The sequence below is a fragment of the Falco rusticolus genome, chromosome 9 (assembly GCF_015220075.1).
Source record: "Falco rusticolus isolate bFalRus1 chromosome 9, bFalRus1.pri, whole genome shotgun sequence".
Classification (NCBI taxonomy): Eukaryota; Metazoa; Chordata; class Aves; order Falconiformes; family Falconidae; genus Falco; species Falco rusticolus.
The window spans coordinates 10,762,011-10,783,057 of NC_051195.1; the positions used below are offsets into that span (position 1 = coordinate 10,762,011).

The following is a 21,047-nucleotide window of genomic DNA, read 5'->3' on the forward strand; positions in this document are numbered from 1 at the left end:
CAGCCCCGCCGCTGCGCCCCGGGCCGCCGCCACGTGTGGGGCGGGGGAAGGCGCTGCCACAGCGAGGCGGAGGTGGCTGCGGCGGGGTCCCGCCCCGGGGGCGGTCGGGGGCGGCCGGTGCCGGCCCCTTTAAGGGCCGCGGCGGAGGCGCCCCGCCCGCCCGTTTCCTAGCGCACAGGAAGTGGGGTCGCGGTTCCGCGGCGGGGCCCGAGCGGTGAGTACGGCCGCCCCGCGCCCCTCCGCCGCCCCGGCCCTCCCGCTCCCCCGCTCCCCGCCGCGCTCCTCACCCGGCTCCTCACCCGGCTCCTCCTGCCCTCACCTGCCCCCGGCCCCGCCGCGGCCGCCTCCCTGCCGCCTCTCTGCTGCCGGCGCAGGGTGCCGGGCAGGCGCCCCGGGAGCCCGGCGGGTAACGGCATCGCGGCGGCGCCGGCCCCCGTCTGCCGGCCGGGAGCGGCTCCGGCGGCGCGGAGCGTGTGTCGGGGCTGAGCCCACCCGCGGCCGGGCTGAGGGGGGGCGGGTGCGCTCCCGGGCCGACCCGGGGCCCCGCTGCGCCGGGCGGGTGGCGGTCGGGGGTGTGGGCCGAGGCGAGGGGCCGCCGTACCCCGGGCGGCTCTTGGCGCTGTCTCTACAATAAAATGCATCTCTGCCCGCTGGCGGGCGCGTTTCCATTGTGTGAACTGGCCTTAAGCGCGCTGGGGAGCGCGGCTGCGGCGGTGCACGCGTGGGGGGGCCGGGGCGCCTCGGGGAGCGGGGCCGTGCCCCCCCCGGGCTAGCGGGGCTGCGGGGCCGCTCGCCCGAACCGCTGCGAGCCCCGGTGCCTTCCACCAGCGCAGCCCCGAGCCCCCCGAAACACGGGGCGTGAGAGGGCGCTGAATTCTTTCCAGTGGGATGTTTCAGACTTGCTTGACTGTGGCTTGTGTCTGCTGCTCTTTACCGGCCGGGTTCTCGCGCAGTGGATTCCGTGCTCTTGTAAACCCGCAGGGGTGGAACGTTTTGATAGGGAACATCAAAAAAATAAAACTGTGTCGCCGTTACCGGCCTGTTAATCCTGAAGCAAACTCGTTTGCGGGAGGAGCGCTCCAGCAGAAACGGGCTGTTGCGATCTGCAGGGCAATTTTTACAGCTGAGCATACAAAAAGCTAAACTTGATACTACATGTTTTCAGAGAAGTACTATCCAGATCTGCTTAAATAACATTTAGTTTATTCTGTGGCTTTGTAGTTTGTTTTTGGTTGGGTTTTTTTTTTACCCCCTTGTAAGTCCCTTAATCAGATGGAAACTGAGACACGGATCTCTTCTGCTGAGCTCGTAGATGATGGGTGAGTGCTGAGGGCAGCCTGCTGCTCTGCCGGGCCGCTCAGGAGAGCTGCGGAAAAGAGCCAGGTTATTTTAACAGAGTAAATATCCCTCAACCAGAGGTCATACGGTAAAAGACCTTTTTTTTGGTGACTGAATGCCAGGACCCACGGGTGAGACAATTTATTCTTTTCCAGCATGCACTAGCTGGAAGCTCCTATCCTGCTTTAGTGTGTTTGAAGGAAACTTCTGCCTTTCCTTTATTTATTAGCTAGACAGTGAGTCCTCAAACACTGTTAAAGACAGTGGCTTGGAAGTATTCCCAGTAGCTGTCCGTGGAGGGACATGCGTTTTGCGGACCTGGTGTTAGCTATGAGCCTCGATTATACCCTGAGGCTTTTATAGGAGACTCTCTGCCAGTAAGTCCTTGTCATAAATACCAGGGGACCCACATTGAGTGTTGCTACAGCACCGCTGTCTTCAGCTGTCAGGAGGCAGAGAATGGAAGGAAGAGCAATGATTTTTGAAGTACAGGACTGTATGGCACAAATAGAAATTGTTTAGCTTGTCTGTTCCTGGAGGAAACACATGAAAACTTCAGTGTGATTAAGATTAGATGATTGTGAATAGCTCTTTCCCTTCTTGATCCCATGACTTTGTTTCAGTCTCTTCCTCAGGCTTAAAAGGGGAAGAGAGGGAAAAAAAAAAAAAAAGAAACAGAAAATCCCAAACCTGTCATTAGGGCTACTGCATCATGGTAGAAGTTGCACTAAATTATTTTTGATTTTAAATTCTTTGCTTTTAAGTTCCAGCCCTGGGATATGGGTCTTCCCAAGTCAGTGAGAAACATCATCTGAGAACATAGTTAAATGACGAGTAGCTGTGGTCTGTTGCCAAGAAAACCCACAAGCGTATCTGGCACAATAATTTGTACCCCTGCATCACGGTCTGCTGCTGTTCTGCTTGCCAGAAGTGTTCTGTGGACCTCTTTGTAAAAAGGATCACCAGAATGACCTGAACTTCTAAAAAAAGATAAAACTAAACATTGGGCAGGGAGGGTATGAGAAATATGAGGCCAGGTTTTTTAACTGCAGAAAAAGAATTGCACAACATTGTTCTTAACTCTGAAGCAGTTTGTCATTCTGAAGCAAGCTTCATGACTTGCAATATTTTTTCTTTAAATAATGCTGAGGCAGGATCACGGAGGTGGGATGAAACTCAGGCTTTGGGTAAGTGCTGGAACCAATAATGTGCTTGGCTTCCCGTTAGCTCATCTGACTTCTACTCTCTTAGAGGACCAGCCCTCCAGAATGAAAGTATGGGAAGAGACCATAGTAATCTTGCTTCTGGAAAAATAAAATAGCAAATACACAGGGATTTCAAAACACAAGACTTTCTTGAGGGGGGTGGGGGGGAAGTTTTTTTTTTAAAAAAAAGTACTCAAAGGGTGTAATGGAATGAAAATGCTTCAGGAGCATAATAGCTTTTGTAAAAAAGAAAAAAAAAATACTATGCTTTATCTATGCAGCTAATGATGTTCTTGCAAGCCTAGTACTGTAAGTGGGGAAAAAGAGATCATAACTCGCAAGGTGTTCATAAGGAAACATAATGCTTTTTTAAGGGAAATCTGAGTTACAGCCACAGCTTGTAAGAGGAATTTGTAGAAGAGCACTTCTCACTGTCTGCCAGAACAGTTTCATTCTGAATGATGATTAGAAAAGCCCAGCACATCCATTATTATTATTGCATATTAGAAAAATCTGGAAGTTTACAATGACTTTAATACTCTTAATTTCTTTTTTCTGAAGCTCTTCTGGGGAAAAAAACCAAAAAAACATTTCTGAAGGCAAGAAAAATTCTGGAAGTTGCAGCCCTCCTTGTCATGAGTGTCTTCTGGTGCGTAAGGAGTGAGCAGGATACTCTGAGGCCTTTTGCAGGTGTGTCTAGCTGCTGATTTCATCTAAGCCTGTTTAAAAATTTTTGTAGTAAGGTTCAGATATCTTCTGTATACCTAATAATGCAGATAGGTGGGTTAGAGCGCTTAATGGTTCTGGAGTATCTTGTTCCTTGTTGTGTGTCTAATCTAAATTGATGATTCTGATGGTCACTGCTAGCTGAGAAACTTCTTTTTAAAAAGAAAGAGTAACTAGGTAATCGTTGCAAGCTATATGTAGTCACTAAATAGTAGAGGTTCAAGGGGAAAGGAAAATGGCCTTTTTTCCTAATCCTGGAAGACTTTGCTGCATGTGAAGATATGGCACACTAAAGCCTATGTGAGAGGCTTCTGTGCTGGCACAGGCTGTCCACACTGCTGCTCCTGTGTGTATGGTAAGGCTGGCAGGAGACACTTGCTCCAGTTGTTTCAGAGTGGAGTACAGTGGGAAGAATATTTTGGAATGATCTCTGCTTTACCTTGCCTGTTTTTAAAGGCTTTTTCCATTCACAAACTAAATGCTCTGGAGCTCTGATTTGCAAGCTGGTAAAGCTGGCTAGCCATTCCAGGTGCTGCGAGTGCACATGTGAGTGCTGGGAAGAGTATCCACGGGATGAGTGTCAGTGTTGCAAAGCAAAGTTCAGAGCATCCAGATACATGACTTGAGGCGAGGAAACTATCATGTGAGGAAACCTTGCAGGTACTTTTTTTTAATCTAGCCATTTCCTGCCACTCTTAATCATCTCCAACTGTAACCAAAAATGACTGTAGTGGTTGGCCTGTGTACTCGTTAGTGTCTGCCTGCAGGACAGGTGCCTTCCAGCACCGTGCTGTTGGGTCTGGTCACTTCCTTTAGCCTTTAACATGGTCCTGGGAGATTCTTGGTGTGGATCCCGTCTGCCTCCCTGGCCGGCAGCGGGGGGTGAGCTTGTCTCCTCAGCACGTGTGTTGGAGGATCATGTTGGTGGGTGGCAGAAAGGACAGGTCTGACGGAGTTTTATTTTCACCTTCTTCCTCCTTTGTATTATTTTCACTGGCAGAGTGGGTGGATGATAAAGGGCAGGTCTGTCTCACTGTTTCTCTTGCCCTTTCTTCCTCGCCCGTACTGAACAGTGCTGTTTCACTGGTGAAGCAGCTTCTGGAAGAGATTCCTTCTACTTCATTGTGCTGGGCTTTCTGGTAGGGAGGTCACATAGGGCAGCTGTCTGGAAAGCCTGGATTGCCACCTGCCAGCCAGCATACGTGTCCTTCTGGTGTCAAAAGTGGGTCTTCCCATCAGCTTCTCCACTGTGGCCAGAAATGACCTTGAATTGTCCATGAATGCATTACTGCAGTAGTCAGAGGGGTACGCGTGTTTACCTGCAGGAGTTTGCCTGCAAGTACACAATAGGTGAGTGAAGAAAAAACACGCAGAGCTGGAGCAGCGCAGCTGACTGGGCAGCGTGGGGATGGCGGGGCTGATGCTGGGAGAGGGTCGGGTGGGCAGACACTTCTGGCGCTTGTTCTCCCAGAAGCTAAGGGAACTGAGTTTACTCTTCTCTGGCATACTGTGGCAAATATCTGTTAAAAGGAAACCAGTATTCCAGCTGTAAAATAGAAGTAAAATACTTTCATGGCTAACAAATTCTCTGCAGACGGGTCCTGCCACATACTTGGTGGCTGTCACTGGCAGCAGTCCTCTCGTTGAGCTGAACATAACTCAGGGCTGATTCTCAGGTGTTCAAAGGTAAAATAACGCAGAACAGCTAGGAGTTAAAGGTACACTTAGAAATACAATACTTGCACATACTAAATTATTCCAAGTAAAACTGCTGAACAGCTTAGGGTTTTTTATCCCTATGTAGATATCTGCTTCACGTATTTAACTTTGGTAAATGAATGTCGACCACAAAAGGAGGTTAATGTGTCTGTACTGTTAATCGTGCTTTTTTGTCAAGACAGTAGATCAGTGCTTGCGTCAAAGACCAAAATTGTAGGAGACCCGAGTTCTGCACAAAGCTGTACATGAAGCTAGGCTAGTTCTGTATTACTGTATCAGGATTTGGAAATCAAGGTGACTAGTCCCAGATAATCTTGTAAGGAAGAGTGCAGCTGGCATCTGAAAAAATTATTAGGGCCCGAGAAAGACATGGAAGGACAGTTTCTGGCTTGCTGGCATTTATTTGCAGGAAGCTGTGAGAGTTTAAGGCCGATGGCTGAGGTGCAGCTGTACATAGATGCTGCAAATAATTCTGTTTGTAGATGTTGTGGGTGCATCCTATGACATTTATCATGTGATAAATAATTCTAGCAAGGTAGGTAACCACACAGGTTTTCTGCTACTTCACTATGTGTATCTGGTCTTTGCTTATGTGTATCTTCCCCATAGAAACAGTAGAAATAAACAGTTCTTCTGGGTTGAGTTTGTGCTGCTGTTGCAAGGGCAGGCATTGAGCGGCGGTGCACAGGAAGCAACTGAAGCTCCTTGGGTGTGCTGCTGCGTTAAAGTAGTGGAAATGCATTGAAGCAGAGCAACGAGGTAAAGGAGCATGTGTCTTGAAGCACACTTGGAAAACAGAAAGTGCTAGCCTTGAGCCCAGTTTAGAGTCTCTGGAACTATATGGAGGGCAAAGTCATCCGTTTCTATGCAATAAAATCTGTCCTGGAAGAGTGTTTTGGGTGATAGCTTTCAGATGACTTGTTTTAGCACTTCTGCTGTCTCTTAAAGGTTTCCTCAAGCAGTGGTGTCAAAAATAAGACATTTGTCAGCACTGTTGCTACTACTCGCAGCCCCAGGGGCAGCAGGTGGCTTGCATGTCTTCCTAGTGCTCTGGCAGAGTGGAAATTAAGACTGCTGAGTGATGGTAGTTTTGTCCGTCTTTCATGTGATCTGGGAGCTTCTGATATGGGTAGGAGTCTTCTGAAGAAGAGATGTAGAATTTGCAAGGTAGGAGGATGAATATTGCTTGCAGCTGGTGCTGGCTGGACAGAGGCTGGTGTGACTGGTGTGCCAGCCTCTTCCCAGCACAGCCTGGAAGCAGGGCTCCAGTAAGATGTCTGTGCAGGGCAAACTGCCCCAGTGCTCCCAGTATTTGGAACAGAACTGAATTCTAACATGCAAAATGCTGTGTTATCTGCTATGAAATGCTAATAAATATGTTTAAGTTTTTGGTTTTTTTCTTCAGATTTCAGACATAATACAGTGACTTTGAATTTTTGCATTTCACCCTTCGGAGTTGCTGCTTTAGTTGTGTAAGATCCCGAGCTTCTATTAGCATTTTACCGAGCTAGATGGAGAGGTGGAAGTGTGATAGAGGTTTCAGTTGGCTGTCTAAAGGGACAAGAGGATAAGGTAACAAAACTTGAAAACAGGGTTCAAGTAACATAACAGAAGTTCCTGTCAGGTAGGACCCATGTGTCAAATGTGGTACTTTGAATAGTCTGTGACAAGTGTCTGTGGTACTGACCTGTATGTCCCTGCTGTGAAGCAAAACTAGCAAAAAAAAAAAAAGTGGAATACGAGCACAACAGAGGAATGGCACAAGGAACCTGCAAAAACTCAACAGAGGTTTATAAAAATTCCTGGCTTCTCTCCCCTCTGAGTCACGTTCATCTCTTCCTGAAGAGGAGGAAGGAGGGTCCAAGTGGTCCAAAGACTGACTTCAGGGACTTAATAAAGAAAACAGAGGGGAAGCAAGGTAATGTGAAGTGTTCAGTGTTTGGTGTTTGTTTTTCATACTGGTGTCTTTTTCAATGCAAGGCAACTTTAAAAAAAGAAAAGAATATCAAGATAGATGGTTCTGACAAGCTGTTAGCTTCTCTGCTTTCAGTGAAGCTCGGTGCTGCTAGTCCTTTAAGAGTAAGCTAATGCTTAGTTGTAATGTCAAATTGAAAAATTACAGATGACATAAGTGCATCTAGCTGTGCTTCTGGAACACACCAGATGTTTCTCAATTGTTTGGCTTCCAGCTTTCACTTCTGGTGACACATTCAGGCTGATATGTTTTGCTGAAAGCAGAACGTAAACTACTACACTGATTTTTAAGCCATTCTAAAAATATTTGTAGGTTGTGTTCCTCCTTCCATCTTAGTTTCATGGACCAAGCAATAGCAAAGTGATCCCCGTTTTAAATACCACATGTGAACTTAATCTAGCTGATTCAGTGTATTTAAGGGAAAACTTCAGGGTGATTGATTTTCAAGGCAGCATTTTCCTCAGGATTTCTCTATCAAATTGTATTTTAAATTGGTTTTAGGTATTTTAAAACTCTCAAGCCAAACTACCAGTGGGACAGAATGCACAGAAATGCCTTCCAGTGGTCACTTCAGGAGTTTTATTGCTCTTCAGACTTGCAGTGGAGAGACTTCTATGCAAATATTGCTTGGTCCGGAGTAACATCTACCCCCCCACACACACACCCTACCCTGCTCTGAATTTGGCAATAAATTTTAACTTTAATGAGAATGCTGCGGTGATAGTATTGGGTGCACAGTCACCCACTTAAACGTTTCTATGAAATTTAAATCAATTGCCTTTATACGTTTCTGCTTTTAAGGCCGGTATTAGTAGAAGTCTCCAGACTTTAAAAGAAATTTGGGTGCTCTTGAGAATTTAACTTTCACTAGTTTTGCTTCAGCTGCCATGGTGAAAACAGTACAGCTCTTACCATAGAAAAATGAGAGAAAATGGGAAGAAAAATAAAAGTATAATTCCTCCACAAGATTAAGTCTCTTAACTGTTTTTTAAAATCCTAGTTAATTAGCTGTGCAACTGTTAGAACAGCCTGGTTAAGAACAACTCTTTTCCATTTCGTCTTTTCATAGGGTAAAAAAAGAAAACTGTATGTGATAACCACCTGTTAGGTACCTTTGGGAGCCTCAGAGGGAATCTGGTTTGCTCTTCAGCGTTTTCATATTTGCTTTACAAGTGTAAGGGAACTGGATGCGTGACCTCGCTTCTTGCCTCCCATTTGGTTTGCAAGGTAGCTACTTCTGCTTTTGTTGCCATTTCTAGGTTGAGCTTTAGCAACAACCAACAGGGTAGGCAAAGTAAGTGTAGTCATGTAGTACTGCTCTTCCTTTAATTCCCTTACAATAAGGGGAAGACTTGCTTCTCTAATTTTGGAGTTTGTGGGTTTTTTGCTGAATTTAAAAAGAGGAATAGTGCCTACAGCCATGCAAAACCCGCAAGCTAAATAATATGAGCTATAGGAGAAGGTGTGTAAAATAGAAAAGTTATTTATCTTATGGAAGCTGGAGGTAGTGAGTCAGGATAGCTGTTCAAGAGTAATATTAAAACAAGCAAGCAAGCAAAAAAGCCTCCTTCAGCTAGTCTTCCCTAGGACATTTTACCTAGCTTCTTTCTTGCCAAGCAGATGTGTCTCTTCATAAAAACAGTAAAGGGACTATGAGTTGACTTCTATTTCCTGGCCTTATCCAAAGTGGGATAATACTGACCAGTGTAATTAAGGTGTAGCTGGTTGGGTTTCAAGTTCCAATTTCAACTCAGCAGTTCCCAGACAAATGGGCTTGCTCTGGCTGCACTGAAGCCAAAGCAGGGCTCCTATTCATAAGCTCATTGCTTATTTTGGATTAGCAATAGAGTAAATAAAGTGAATAACATTGTTCTTTCATTTGTCTGCTTCACTATTTAATGGATTTAGTTTTGTGTAGGAACAGCAAATGCTGGAACAGTATGACAACTTGCTTGCCTCTCTAACTTAGAGGATATAAAACTGCTTCAGCAAAAGGCTGTTATTTTATTTTTTTACTTGTAATTTCTCAGTAGATTATGTAAGAATTGCATTTAAACTCTTTCAGGGAAGTCAGTGTTTCCTTCGTTTGAGGATGACAGCATGACTGCTTTTTCCAGGGACTGTTGTGGCAAAGATTTCTAGCAAATTTCTTTGTAGCAAAAGTTTCTGTGGCAAAACCATTTCTAGGTTGCTGGATACCACCTTCTGCTTGCTTTTTCTGAGAACGGAGATGCTAAACCCCGTATTATTTTCTATTCTGTGGGCTTGGCATGCTGATTTATCTTTTGGTCAAGTACGTGGGGTGAGAAGGAATATGTGGTGCAGGGGCATGATGGGTGTTATGCACAGCCCTGATGGTCTCTGTTGCTGTTGTGAAAACAAATGCCGGTGAGCTTGTGGGAGATGGGGCAGAAATTGCAAGAGTGTTTGGAAAGGCTGTAAAGAGCAAGACCTACTTGGTCGTTATTCATAAGCTGAGCCTATGTAGGCTCAGTCTCATGATGGATGAACTCCACTATTAAAATGAAGCCCTGCTCTTTCCTGTTTTCTTCTTAAAGAAAGTTAGGATAAAGCATGCTGCTTCAGTTGCATCTCCTGAAAAGATGCAATTAATAAACAGCATCTGATCCTGGCAAAAGGCAGAATATGTTATCGATAAGAATTTGTTATCGATAAAATCTCTCTCTAGCGTTGAGAGCGAGTTGATCTATTGCATGCAACAAGGGAGATAAGAAACCCCGAGTATCTTCGCTGTGTACTGAAGTCTCAAATGTGACAGCGGAAACTTGTGGAGGGCTAGTCGTAATTTTATTTTGGAGCACAGCATTTCTGCTGGCAAAAACACAATGTTGCTTTTGTAAAATAAACCATTTGCATAGGGAATATTTTTTTTGAGTAATAAATCCTGTGATTGTTGTTACCTGTCACTGCAGTAACTCCCGTGCCTGAACTGTTCCTGGTGTACTGTGGAGTACTACCATGATCCTTGTGCCAAAGGCAGGATTTTTTTTCCCTTCCCATTTAGAACTAAACAAATGTCTGAAGTTACCTATTGCAGATACGCTCCAGCACTTTATAATTCATCACAGGCTGTCCCTAATGTATACAGTAGTTCTTGTGTTGACTGTGTGGTGGTTTGTTCCCCCCCTGCCCCCCCCCCCCCCCATGTCTTGAACTGAAAATGAAGACACTCGGTGATCAGTATGCAGTCATCGTTGTCCCCCCGCTGCCCCGTGGGACTCTGGTTTGGCAGTGTTTACCAGTGGGAGTTTATAACAAAGGAAGCAGAGGGAGACAAAAAGCCCCAGACCTGTGAGTGCGTAGGAGCAGAGCTGAGCGGGCGGGTCAGCGTTCTCCTGGGCTGTTTGCTGTGAGCAGCCAGGGCAGGCTGGCCGCAGTAACGCGGGTGGCTGCATGGCTGGTACTGCTTGGCGGCTGCAGCGTGTCCGGTGGCCATGAGCCTCATGCAGCCGTTTTTCTTATTTATCAGCCAAATGGAGCTGATAAGCTTACAAGAATCACAGATTTTTTGGGTAGTTAGGTCTGCTGGAGAGCTGATTCTGTCACCTACTCTCCCGAGGCAGATGTCTTGTTTTGGGTTTTTTAACTCTTGGGCTTCTGATGTAGATCCACAATGTCTGCAGAAGTAGCTTTCTGCAGGAATGGCTCTGTCCTGCTGAGAAGCGCTGGTGTGTGCTCCTGCAGGTTCGGTCCTATCCAGTATTGCCCACGTGAGCTCACCAAGGCAGTGTGCCGTGTGGTGGGAATGCCGGGAAGGTACAGAGGACGACATGAGGAAATTTTAATGAAAATCTTAAGAGGTAGCCAGAAGAAAAATTCACTTTAGTGTGTTCTTGGATAATGTTATTACAAATCAAATGTGAATGTTGGGATGGATTGGAACGGTGCATTATGCTCTAAGTTTTCAAAAAGTTGAAAATAAGCTGCAGCTTGTGCCCGATGCAGTTGCTTTACAGCGGGCAGTGGTTGCAATGTGTATAGGCAGAACTTCCAAATTCCTCAGGATTGATTATTAAACTGGTAAGGTCTAAAATACTTTTTGGTTTTGTTTTTACTTTCCTCCTGTTTTTCTTGAATGTAGATCTTCTTTCCATAAATTGATAGTGGCTTTCAACTGCTCTCCTGTCTAGCAGTGTGTATGTGTGTGTACGCACGTGTGCTTGGGAGGCAGAACTGTGGCTGAAAGCAAATCACATGGTGAAATTGTGGTAAAAACATGTTAGGTAAGTCAGTCCAGCGAGGGTGAGATACTAGACAGAAGATTATTTTTCTGTGGGAAGTGAGAACCACGGCCCTTAACTGTTCTCGTGGTTATTTTTTTTTTCTTCTTTGCTTTTCCCTTTCTATTAACCTTCCCAACAGCTGAAAAATCTGACTTTGGTACTCATTTGACTAGAATTGTATAATAAAGCCCTGAACAAATTTCTTTGTGTCTTTTCTGAGGCTATAGCTCAGGGGACTGCCTAAGCAGAGGTGATGATGTGTTTCTGTGTACTTAAGGTGTAGTTTGAGGTTTCTGACTCTAGGGCTTATGCAAAGATTGTCTGTGACAGCACAGACGGCTGGCTTGCCTCGTGTTCGTTTCAGCAAGTGAGAAAATAGCTGCCTGCACGGTGTTTCTCTATGTTCACAAGGAATTTTGTCAGAATAAGAAGGAATATTCAAGGGATGATATTGGGCCTTAGGTTTTCATCGTGTAACTCTCCAAGGAGAGGAGCATGTGTGTGTGGAGGGGGTTTAAGACAGTGAATATCCGTGGCATCTGGGTGAAACGATGAACAATAAAATAACTATGAAAATCAGCTGGAATTTCATAAGCAGCTAAACTATGACCATCTAGGGCAAGCTGAAGGAAAAGGAGATGCTGGAAGCAGAACATGCTAAAATGAGGAATGTCTGTAGTCTGGCATGGAGCCAGGTGCATACTGAATTAGGTCACTGCTTTAAGTGTGAATGTTTCCCCTCTTTAGAAAGATGTACTCATCCTTTGCAACAAAGAACCAAAACAGAATGCTAATACAATAAAAACAAATTTAAAAGCATTTTCAATTAGCATGCTGGTCTATTCCTGTGTGCTTAGAGAATCAATGAGCTCTTTTGTAAGGAGCAGAAACATTTCCATAGTTGAATATACATAAGGCCCTGGAAATGCAGAAAGAATAACAACCAGTTGCTTCTGGAAAACTTGCAAATCTTTGTAAGCATTGTATAAGTCTGAGAAGTCTTGTTCTTTGGAGGTCATAGGGAATGTTGCAAATAGACTCGTTTCGAAGGATTAAAATAAAGTGAAATACCAGTATATGCAATTTAAAGGTTTGGAACTTGATCTTTAAACACTAAAACGCTGATCCCAGGGACTTCGGTGTGATTACTTATTGCCAGGTAATCTTATTGTTCTTTTTTATAAACTGCAGAACGTATCATGTGAAACTGAATTGATTTTCTTATTGTGATTCCTGGGATCCTGTGTGCTTTTGCTAATTCTGGGGTTTCACAGCCTGCTTTCTCTTGTCATCTTCTACAGCCTGGGAGTATTTACTAGAATTCCTAAAATAGTGCTGTGCCAGACCTAATTCATATAACATTTGGGTTGCAAATATGCAAAACTAGTGCTTTTCTGAAAAGGGAGGCTACTGAAATAGAGGGCTCGTAAACCCTTCTTTTCTGATAGCATGAGAATTAAGGTTTTTAATTGCTTCACTCACTCCTTGAAGGATGCGAGATTAAATCTGTGTCTGACTCCTTTATGATGACTCTTCTCAGCAGAAATAATGCTGGTGGGGGAAAAAAAAAGTCTAAATGGACTCAGTCGCCGCTGCTTTACCAAAGTAACTTACCCCTTCAGCCCTCTGTGTGCAATTTATAATTTTAACATTGTGTAACGGAGCTGGTTGCACGAACACCCCTTGCCTTTAAGGGCCCCAAGGAAGCTGTAGTGAGAGAAATGACTGTTCTTTACGGTGTCGCTCAAAAACTGCCAAGCAGGCAAGGCCTATCTCTGTGCAGAAAGGCTGTCTTGTTAATAAGGTTGTCACTAGCTCACTAGAAAAGGGTTTCAACTAATGAGGGAATAATTAGAGCCTAGTAGGAAAAGCACCAGGAGCTCTCTACAGCCCACCACGTGTAGTTTCCATTGCTTCAGAAGCGGCTTATTGTTCCTGTTCCCTAAGCACCCCTTGAAGGCAGTGCTCCACAAAACAGCCTGCTGGTGTAAATAGGTGAAGTGCCAGTAGGAAGGCTCAGAAATCTGCAGTTATTCATAAATCTGTTGTTCTTGCCTTGGTGATGCAGTGCGAGCGGCGAGTCCCTGCGGAGGCATGCTGACTTTCTTAATCCGTGCTTACCATGGCGATGTACATTTGGCCACGGTTAAGAAAGTTATTAGGAACAGAGTTGTTCTTTCATTGCCCCCTGCTATTGTCTGGGGGAATCTTAATCTCCCTGTACATTGTGTCCTCTTGACACCACATTAGGAAATCTGTTGTCACTTGCTTCTAAGACGTGAATGAGACCTAAAGCAACTTAGTGACTCATCAAAGTTGAACACAGGGCGATTTATTGGTAGAGCGAGGATTGAATCAAGGCTTGCTAGGCTAATGTCCCAGCTTCGGGGGTGTCTGTTTGTCACTTAACAACAGTTACTGATTGTGTAAAGCCCATGGTGGTAGGAGGTTGTGTGACGTAGTCGCCTTTAAGTTACAGGTTCAGTGGGAACCAAATCTGGCCGTGGTTTACAGCTGCTTGCACTGCCCGTTACAAACTGTACCATGGTAGCCCAAATAATCTCTTAAGACAGTCTTAACTAGAATTATTAACTCCTGCTTTCTAGTTCATGCTTCATTTTCTTTCTCTATCCTGCAACAGGGGGGAGAAAGGTAAAGGAAAACCACAAAGCTCTCTTCCTTGTGCCCTGCTGAGCTGTAAGGCTTAGCCGTGTTCCCTGCCCTGTCCCCGGTACCATTCCTGCCCTGTCCTCTGTACCAAAAGCATCTCATCAAAACTTGAAAGGCTGATTTCTGTAGTGGTACAGTAGCTGTGTTTGTGTATGCAGCAATGCAAAAGTGCTGCTGTTCTTGACAGCAGTAGTAAGATGTGAAATAAGGAGTGAAAAATAGATGGGACTGGATTTATCAATATTTTATACAAGTCAGGTAGTTTGATCATTTTTCAATATGCCTTGACTGATCTAAGATGTGCCAGCATTCTGCAAGGAATGGCTTTAGTACACTCTAGCATTTGTCTAAGTTTAAAGAAACGTATGGTTCTTTACGTTATTAATTGTGGCTTAACCTCTTGCGGTCTTAACAGAACAAGAAATCAGGAAGCAATGTGAAAAAACATTGGGCAACTTTGTTCTAAAGAAAGCTGGGGGTGGCATTACATCATTTCTGTGAACTGGTTTTATCCTCTACATTGTTTTTTCTTCTGTCTCCCTTGATTCACCACATCTGGACCCTGGTCAATAGTCTGAGAATACATCTGGTGTTGATCGCTCTTCGTAGGCATTTAACTTGCATTTATATAATGTGTTTGTGCAGTGAGGAGTGACTAACTGCTGTCTTATTTGGGCTTAAAAAGATGTCCTCTAGAATTCAGTTGATAAAACTGTTACTCATTTTGTACCAAAGTGTCTGGTAGCTTTATGTGAGTTTGAAAAGCCTGAGTTTTGGGTAACTTATTGCCTTTAAGCTGCATATATATCTAATTTATTTGGTAACTGGGTCATAGGCAGGGACTTCAGCACTAGGAGTACTAGTAACTGCTTCAGGCAGTCCTGTAGACTTCAGCTGGACAACTCCAAGGTGTGCAGCTCTTGCAAAACTTAGTGTGCATGACTTGCGTGCAAGCTTCGGATCAGCGATCGCAGGCTCTGGTGTTGGTGAATAAATTACATTGTCTTTCAGGCCTCGTAATTGGAGCTTTTTTGCAAATGAGGATGCTGAATGTTATGATACCACTGATACGTGCTGCCTGGTTCTTATTAAAGCAAAATCCCGATGCTGGAAGCCAAATGGGAAAGGAGAAATGCCCCAAGGACATAGGGGAGAAACACTGCAAGGTGTTTGTAAACATGTGGAGTGCATCGTGGCACTGTGACTTGTTTGCAAGGAACAGGGGAAGATGGGGTTTGGGGCTGCTGGCAATGTTGGATAACAATCTTTCCCAGCATATATGAAGAGTATCGAAGTGGGCAGTTTTTTTTCTAATCTCCTAAGCATACTGGAACTAAATTGAAGCTACTCGGGTCCCACAACTTCCCCTGGACAATAATGACACAACACAGTCAAGATGGATGTAGAGATAGTACATCCCTGGATTGGATAAATGTTAATGAGCTTTGCTTGTTTTAGACAACCAAGTTTTAAAGAGAAATATTTTATTAATGTTTGAAAGTGGCCTAGCATGCATTGAGCTTATCTCTTAGCTCTTTTTGCTGTCATTGAAGAGGGCCGCTAGCAATTTAGTGGGCTCATTGCTGGGTAGGATTGCTGCTGTCCCCCATCTCACGGAACTGTGGCCTTTTTCCCTGGGCTTTTCCTCGGAGCCGGTTTGGCCAGCGGTGTGAGAGGGTGAGCCGTGCAGACGGGCTTCGCCTCTTCACGCTAGCCCAACCAAACCAAGACGTGGAAATGTTAGTGAATGGCTAGTCTGAGGCTCCCTTTCATCAGTTGCAAATTGGGATTTGAATTTAAATTTCTGTTGAATTTGACCTATTCTGAAATGCTGTTCCTGTGAACTTTAAATCTGCAATACTTTATTTGTGCGTGAATAATTATTGCCTAAAAGATATTTACTTAAAGCAAATGGAAACGCAAGCTGCTGCTGCTTCAGAGTGGTTCTTGGAATATTTTTTTTTTAGTTCAGAGGAGTAGGAAGGGCATGGGTTTTGTTGGTGTGTTTTTCCTCCCACAGAGGAAAACAAAACAAAACAAAAAAAACCCCAAGAAGGAATGGGGGAGTTAAAGCAAATAAAACTTGATGAGGCTAGAAGAGCCCTTACTGCTTTAGCTAGCGATGTGAAAAATGGATTTCATTAGACTGTCCATATTGCTATTTTCCAGACACTGTATCAAAGGGAATCACTGGTGGGTAATGCAATGGAAAGGAACAATGTTTTCTCTTTCTCATTTCCCACCCCTTCCCCCAGAAGTCTTTTGCATCCATGTGTTATGACTTTGTTCCTGTATTTTCCAAATGACTGGCTGCTTTGTAGTTCTAATGTGCACCTTTCTTTTAATTTTAGGTTCTGTCTTCATTTTGCTGACTCAAACCGCAGATTCCAAGGAAAGGAGGGGAAGTGGAATAAAATACTCAAGTGCCAAAGGAGAAGCCAGACTAGTCGATGAAAGTTACTGTTACTAAGCTGTAGACTGCTCTCACTTACACATAGTGGGGGGGAAAAAAATTGCTGTTGGTTCAAAGCTTATAAAATTACTTTTGCAGACTTTCCTCACTGAACTTCAAACAGGCAAAACCCCTTCAACTGGGGCTGAATTAGGAAATGGAAATATGACTCCTTCCTGGTGTCTTCCATCTTCCTCTCCCTCTGCAGGGTTTTTTGTTTGGGGTAGGAAATCCTGAACAAATTGTATGGCGTCAACCAAACTTGTAGTTGATGGTTATGGATGACCTAGGAACTTCAGATTTGTGTCTCTGCAATGACACCCGAGTAAGGCAAAGGTTGAAAACTGCTCATCAGCTACTTTATCAAAACCTGTAGTAACTATTACAGTCATGCTTTCGCGCTCTTTCTAACTTTTGAACTCTGGGGTGATGCTCCCTGGAAGGGATGTGCAGATAAGTCACCTTTTTGGGTTGGAAACAGCAGTAATTTGAGAATGCCCAGAAGAGGCTTAGTAATTCAAGCCAGGACTCGTTGGCTCTTAGTGGGCCTTGCTTTACTATTCAGTTTAGTCTTGCTCATGTATTTGCTTGAGTGTGCTCCACAAACAGATGGTAATGGATCTCTACCGGGTGTCGTAGGAGAAAACATGGGTAAAGAATACTATCAAGCTCTCTTGCAGGAACAAGAAGAGCACTATCAAAATCGAGCTACTAGTCTGAAACGTCAGATTGCCCAGTTAAAGCAAGAACTTCAGGAAATGAGTGACAAATTGAAATCCCTGCAGGAAAAAAAGAGCCCCAAGGTCAATGGTATGAACTACCAGGGCACCAAAGAACAAGCACCCAATGATCTCCTAGAGTTTCTTCATTCCCAGATTGACAAAGCTGAGGTGAGCATGGGGGCCAAACTGCCTAGTGAATATGGCGTCATTCCTTTTGAAAGCTTTACGTCCATGAAAGTATTCCAGCTGGAGATGGGGCTCACTCGGCATCCGGAAGAGAAACCCGTTAGAAAAGATAAGCGCGATGAATTGGTGGAAGTTATTGAGGCTGGCCTAGAAGTTATCAATAATCCAGATGAAGAAGATGGACAAGATGAAGATGATGGAGTAGGAGAGAGGCAGCTGTATAGTGAAAATGATTTCATAGAAGGTATGTGTATTACATGCTTTCCAGCCCATTAACGGAATGTCACAGCAGGCATTTAATGATGTTTGTATTTTTAGGAGTTTTACCTACTTGAATATAGCCTTGAACAGTAATTACACAGTAAGAACTTTTGTTTCTAATGATGAGAATATTACTGTTTCATTATTTTACGTTTTGAGTGAGGAGCAAGAAATCCATTTCAGAAGAAGGGCTTAGCAAAAGAAGTGGACGGGGGAAGCTGTATCCGCTTAAAATGCTGAGGCATTCATAATTGATTGTAGCTGAATTCAGTGTGACACAACTGCTTGTGGTACTAAATAACTGAAAGACTTCCAGTGGAACTGGTGGCAGCGGGAGGCAGAAATCGATTCATGCCTCTTGTTCCAGTGTGGTTAAGCTATTCAGTATGAAGCTACAGGTTTTTTCTTCACTCATTTCTATGCCACTTTTAGTTCATATTCAGGCTTTTGACTCTTTTTTTTTTTTTAAGAGTTGGCATGCTCAAGTCAGAGGGAGAGCGTTGGTAGGCTAACGTGTTCTGGTCACATCAGCTGAAGAACTTGGTGTCCTGAATAGACCCTTCGTGGTGTATTAGTTATGGGGTCCTCTAAGCTGTGTGACCTTGAACTGTTCTCTTGTTCTCTCTCAGTGCGTGTAAGTCGAATAGCAGAACACAGATTACTATAAAAGCAAATATAGCAGTTACGCTTTCAGCACTTAGTGACACCCTTAGAAGATGCATTTCCTATAGAAGCTGGCTTTCAAGGTAGAGCGTAATGCTGATGGAGATAAGTATTATAAAAAATGGCTCTAGTACCTCTCTTGTGTTTACAGTATTAAAAACAGTTCATGCTGCCATAAAAACCCAACCAAACAAACCAAAAAACCACCGCAAACAAACCCCAACAAAACAAAACAAAAGTTGGACCGTATTATAAGAACATTACTGTAAAAGGGATCCTGGATCTCAGCAGTACTGATGTCTGCACTATTAAGCAAACATGCTGGAGAGAGGTACTGTTGGCCTTGAAATAATCCGTTCTTTCAGTCTAAGATGATGTCATTGGTCTGTAGTGCAAAAAGTCTCCGCTTTTAACAGCTACTGTGTTTAAAGTTTAATGCAGGGACTCTTCTTCCTTCCAGAAGGTGGGGTGGGGAATCCACTCAGCTGTGTCTGTGTAACACAGTCAGCGCAGTGTTAGGCTGTTCCTGCAGTTTTCACGTAAAACTATCCTGTTTTATCTGGAGGTGGTCATTCTTGCAGTCCTCTTACTGATTTCTTTGTATATTAATTGTGCAGCTGCTTTTCCTTTGTTTTAGGTACTGCTTTACGCTGTAGTGGATTTTTACCATTACTAAAATAGCAGTTTATTGTTCTTAGTGGATTGCCTGTAATGACTGAACACCCCCAAGAAAGCAGGCACATTTGGGACTGTAGGACTGTACTTTGTAACTCTGCCTCTATTCACACCCAGTATATTGATAATTATTTTTGGAAATCAAACTCATTTCCTGTTGCTGTAAAGGCAGTCTCTTCAAGCATACGGTTACAGGAACTATAGAAAAAGTATTTTTATGCTGGTGCTTGTATGGGTATGTTAGCAGGAACCATACATAACCACCATAACATGGTATGTTAGCCATGGTGACACACATCAGTATCTTTTTTCAAACAGAGTTTGTGGGTTGTGTGGGTATTCTCTGTGTTTGTATGTGTGAATACTACTGGCTAACTTAAACACTAGGCTGGAAAAAAAAAAAAGGTTGCTTCTGAATATTAACACCTTTCTCCCCTGCCCCCCCCCCCCCCCTTGTTCCAAAACTCGAGGTGAGCAATGGCACCACTGGTGGTAGTACCTGCAGGTCACTTGCCCTACAGCACTGCGACTCTAGCACGCTGCCGCCATTGTCACTTTGTGCATCCTTGTTTTGATAGAAGTCCAGTTGGAAAGCTGAGGCGTTCCTATTTGGGAAATACTACTCCCTTAAGCTGTCATAAACTGGTGGATTCAGTTTCACAGTGGATTTGGTGTATCTATCGAAGCCCCAACAGGTCCTGCTACTGTCCTAAGAGCACAACTAAATTGTTTCAGATTAGCATTGCTCACTTAGAGAAACAGTTTGTTAAAGCTGGCTTGAGTTAAAGCAAATAGTTGAAGTTCTGTATCCTCTTCAATTGCTGATATTTTGTAATAAGTGATTTAGGACTAAGAGTAGAGTTTTCTGCCGTTTGAAACAGGAGGCTGAGAAACTTGGTGTGTGGATTATTTTTGTGGGTTCTAGGGCAAAAGAGAAAACATGATAATTAATATGTAACCATCATGTTTTACGCTTAATATAAACTGGCTTTGCTTTTGTTCTGACTTGCAGGAATTTTTTTCTCAAAACTAACGCATACCAATCTACAAAAAAACCACAAAACTGTGCCACAAGTACAAGCTAAACTAGAAAAAGGCATTTTTATTCTAGAAGTGTTCTAGCTTCCTACCTCAGCAGGCTAAATTTTCATGTAGGTGAATCACAGCACGGTCAGGGCTGGAAGGGACCTCTGGAGATCATCTAGCCCACCCCCCTGCCAAAGCAGGCTCACCTGGAGCAGGCTGCACAGGGTGGTGTCCAGGCGGGTTTGAGTGTCTCCAGAGAAGGAGACCCCACAGCCTCTCTGGGCAGCCTGTTCCAGGGCTCCGTCACCCTCAGGGGAAAGAAGTTCTTCCCCATATTCAGAAGGAACCGCCTGTGTTGGAAGATGTCTGGTTCTGGGAATTATGTCAGGTTTTTTTCCTAGACTTGTGAAGTGCTAGGCTAAACCTTGAGCTATCTAATCTTTCGTGGTATGTACTTCCAGGTGTATTGGGAAATCCTTAGAGAATTTGGAGTCCGTAGTAAGTTTAGAATCTCTTTTCATATAGGCAGTTTTACCTAATGGTATCTCTTCATGTCCACAGTTCTTCCCCAGCATTTATGTTGCTTCTGATGCCCATCAGTGAAATAGCACTGTTTTGTTCTGTAAAAGCATCATTGTGTTTTAGGATTTACCTGTATTGGAGTCACTTGTGACAACAAAGACTAAAAACATGAATTAAAAATTAATCTGCCTTCTGCCTATTTAAATTTGTTTTATAAATAGAAATCCGCTGAATAAACTTTTCTGAAAAAGTGCACTTAATTACACAATAATACATGGTAGTCTCATTCTACTGATTTATTTTTTTTTATTACTCTAGCACTGCCTAGGACCAAAGAACTTCAAAATACGTGCTGATGGATGCTAACTCCCTTGTTGCTGCTTTGTTTTTTTGGTCTGTGCCCTCAATTTAACTGTTCGTGCAGCTCCTTCACTGCACGCTCAGCCTCTGTGGTCTCTACATGAAGGAAGTCTGACTTCTCCCAGTGGTGCAAGGAAGCTGTAACCTGTTCAAGTGTTATCCAAACTGATGTCGTTTTTTTTAGTGTGGCAAGACAAAGTGATGATGCAAATCTGTTTTGGAATTGTCATTAGGCAGAGCTGCCACAGCCACACTGTGGCTATTGGCAGGTTTCAGGGAACAACACCAAGTAAAAAAAGTTAA

General features: G+C 43.9%; 1 protein-coding gene across 2 annotated transcripts in view; it reads left to right on the top strand.

The window, feature by feature from the left end:
- Nucleotides 1–109: 109 nt before the first annotated feature.
- The window catches only part of CSGALNACT2 (chondroitin sulfate N-acetylgalactosaminyltransferase 2), a 34,262-nt gene continuing 13,324 nt past the window's right edge, over nt 110–21,047 (top strand). The window contains exons 1-2 of one of the 2 annotated variants that reach the window (XM_037400003.1): nt 110–214; nt 16,229–17,481. In XM_037400003.1, coding sequence (XP_037255900.1) covers nt 16,824–17,481 — 658 coding nt within the window. In that variant the 5' untranslated portion in view covers nt 110–214; nt 16,229–16,823. Of the gene's footprint in view, nt 215–3,124; nt 3,234–16,228; nt 17,482–21,047 lie in introns of those variants that run through there. The other variant, XM_037400002.1, reaches the window with a different exon arrangement.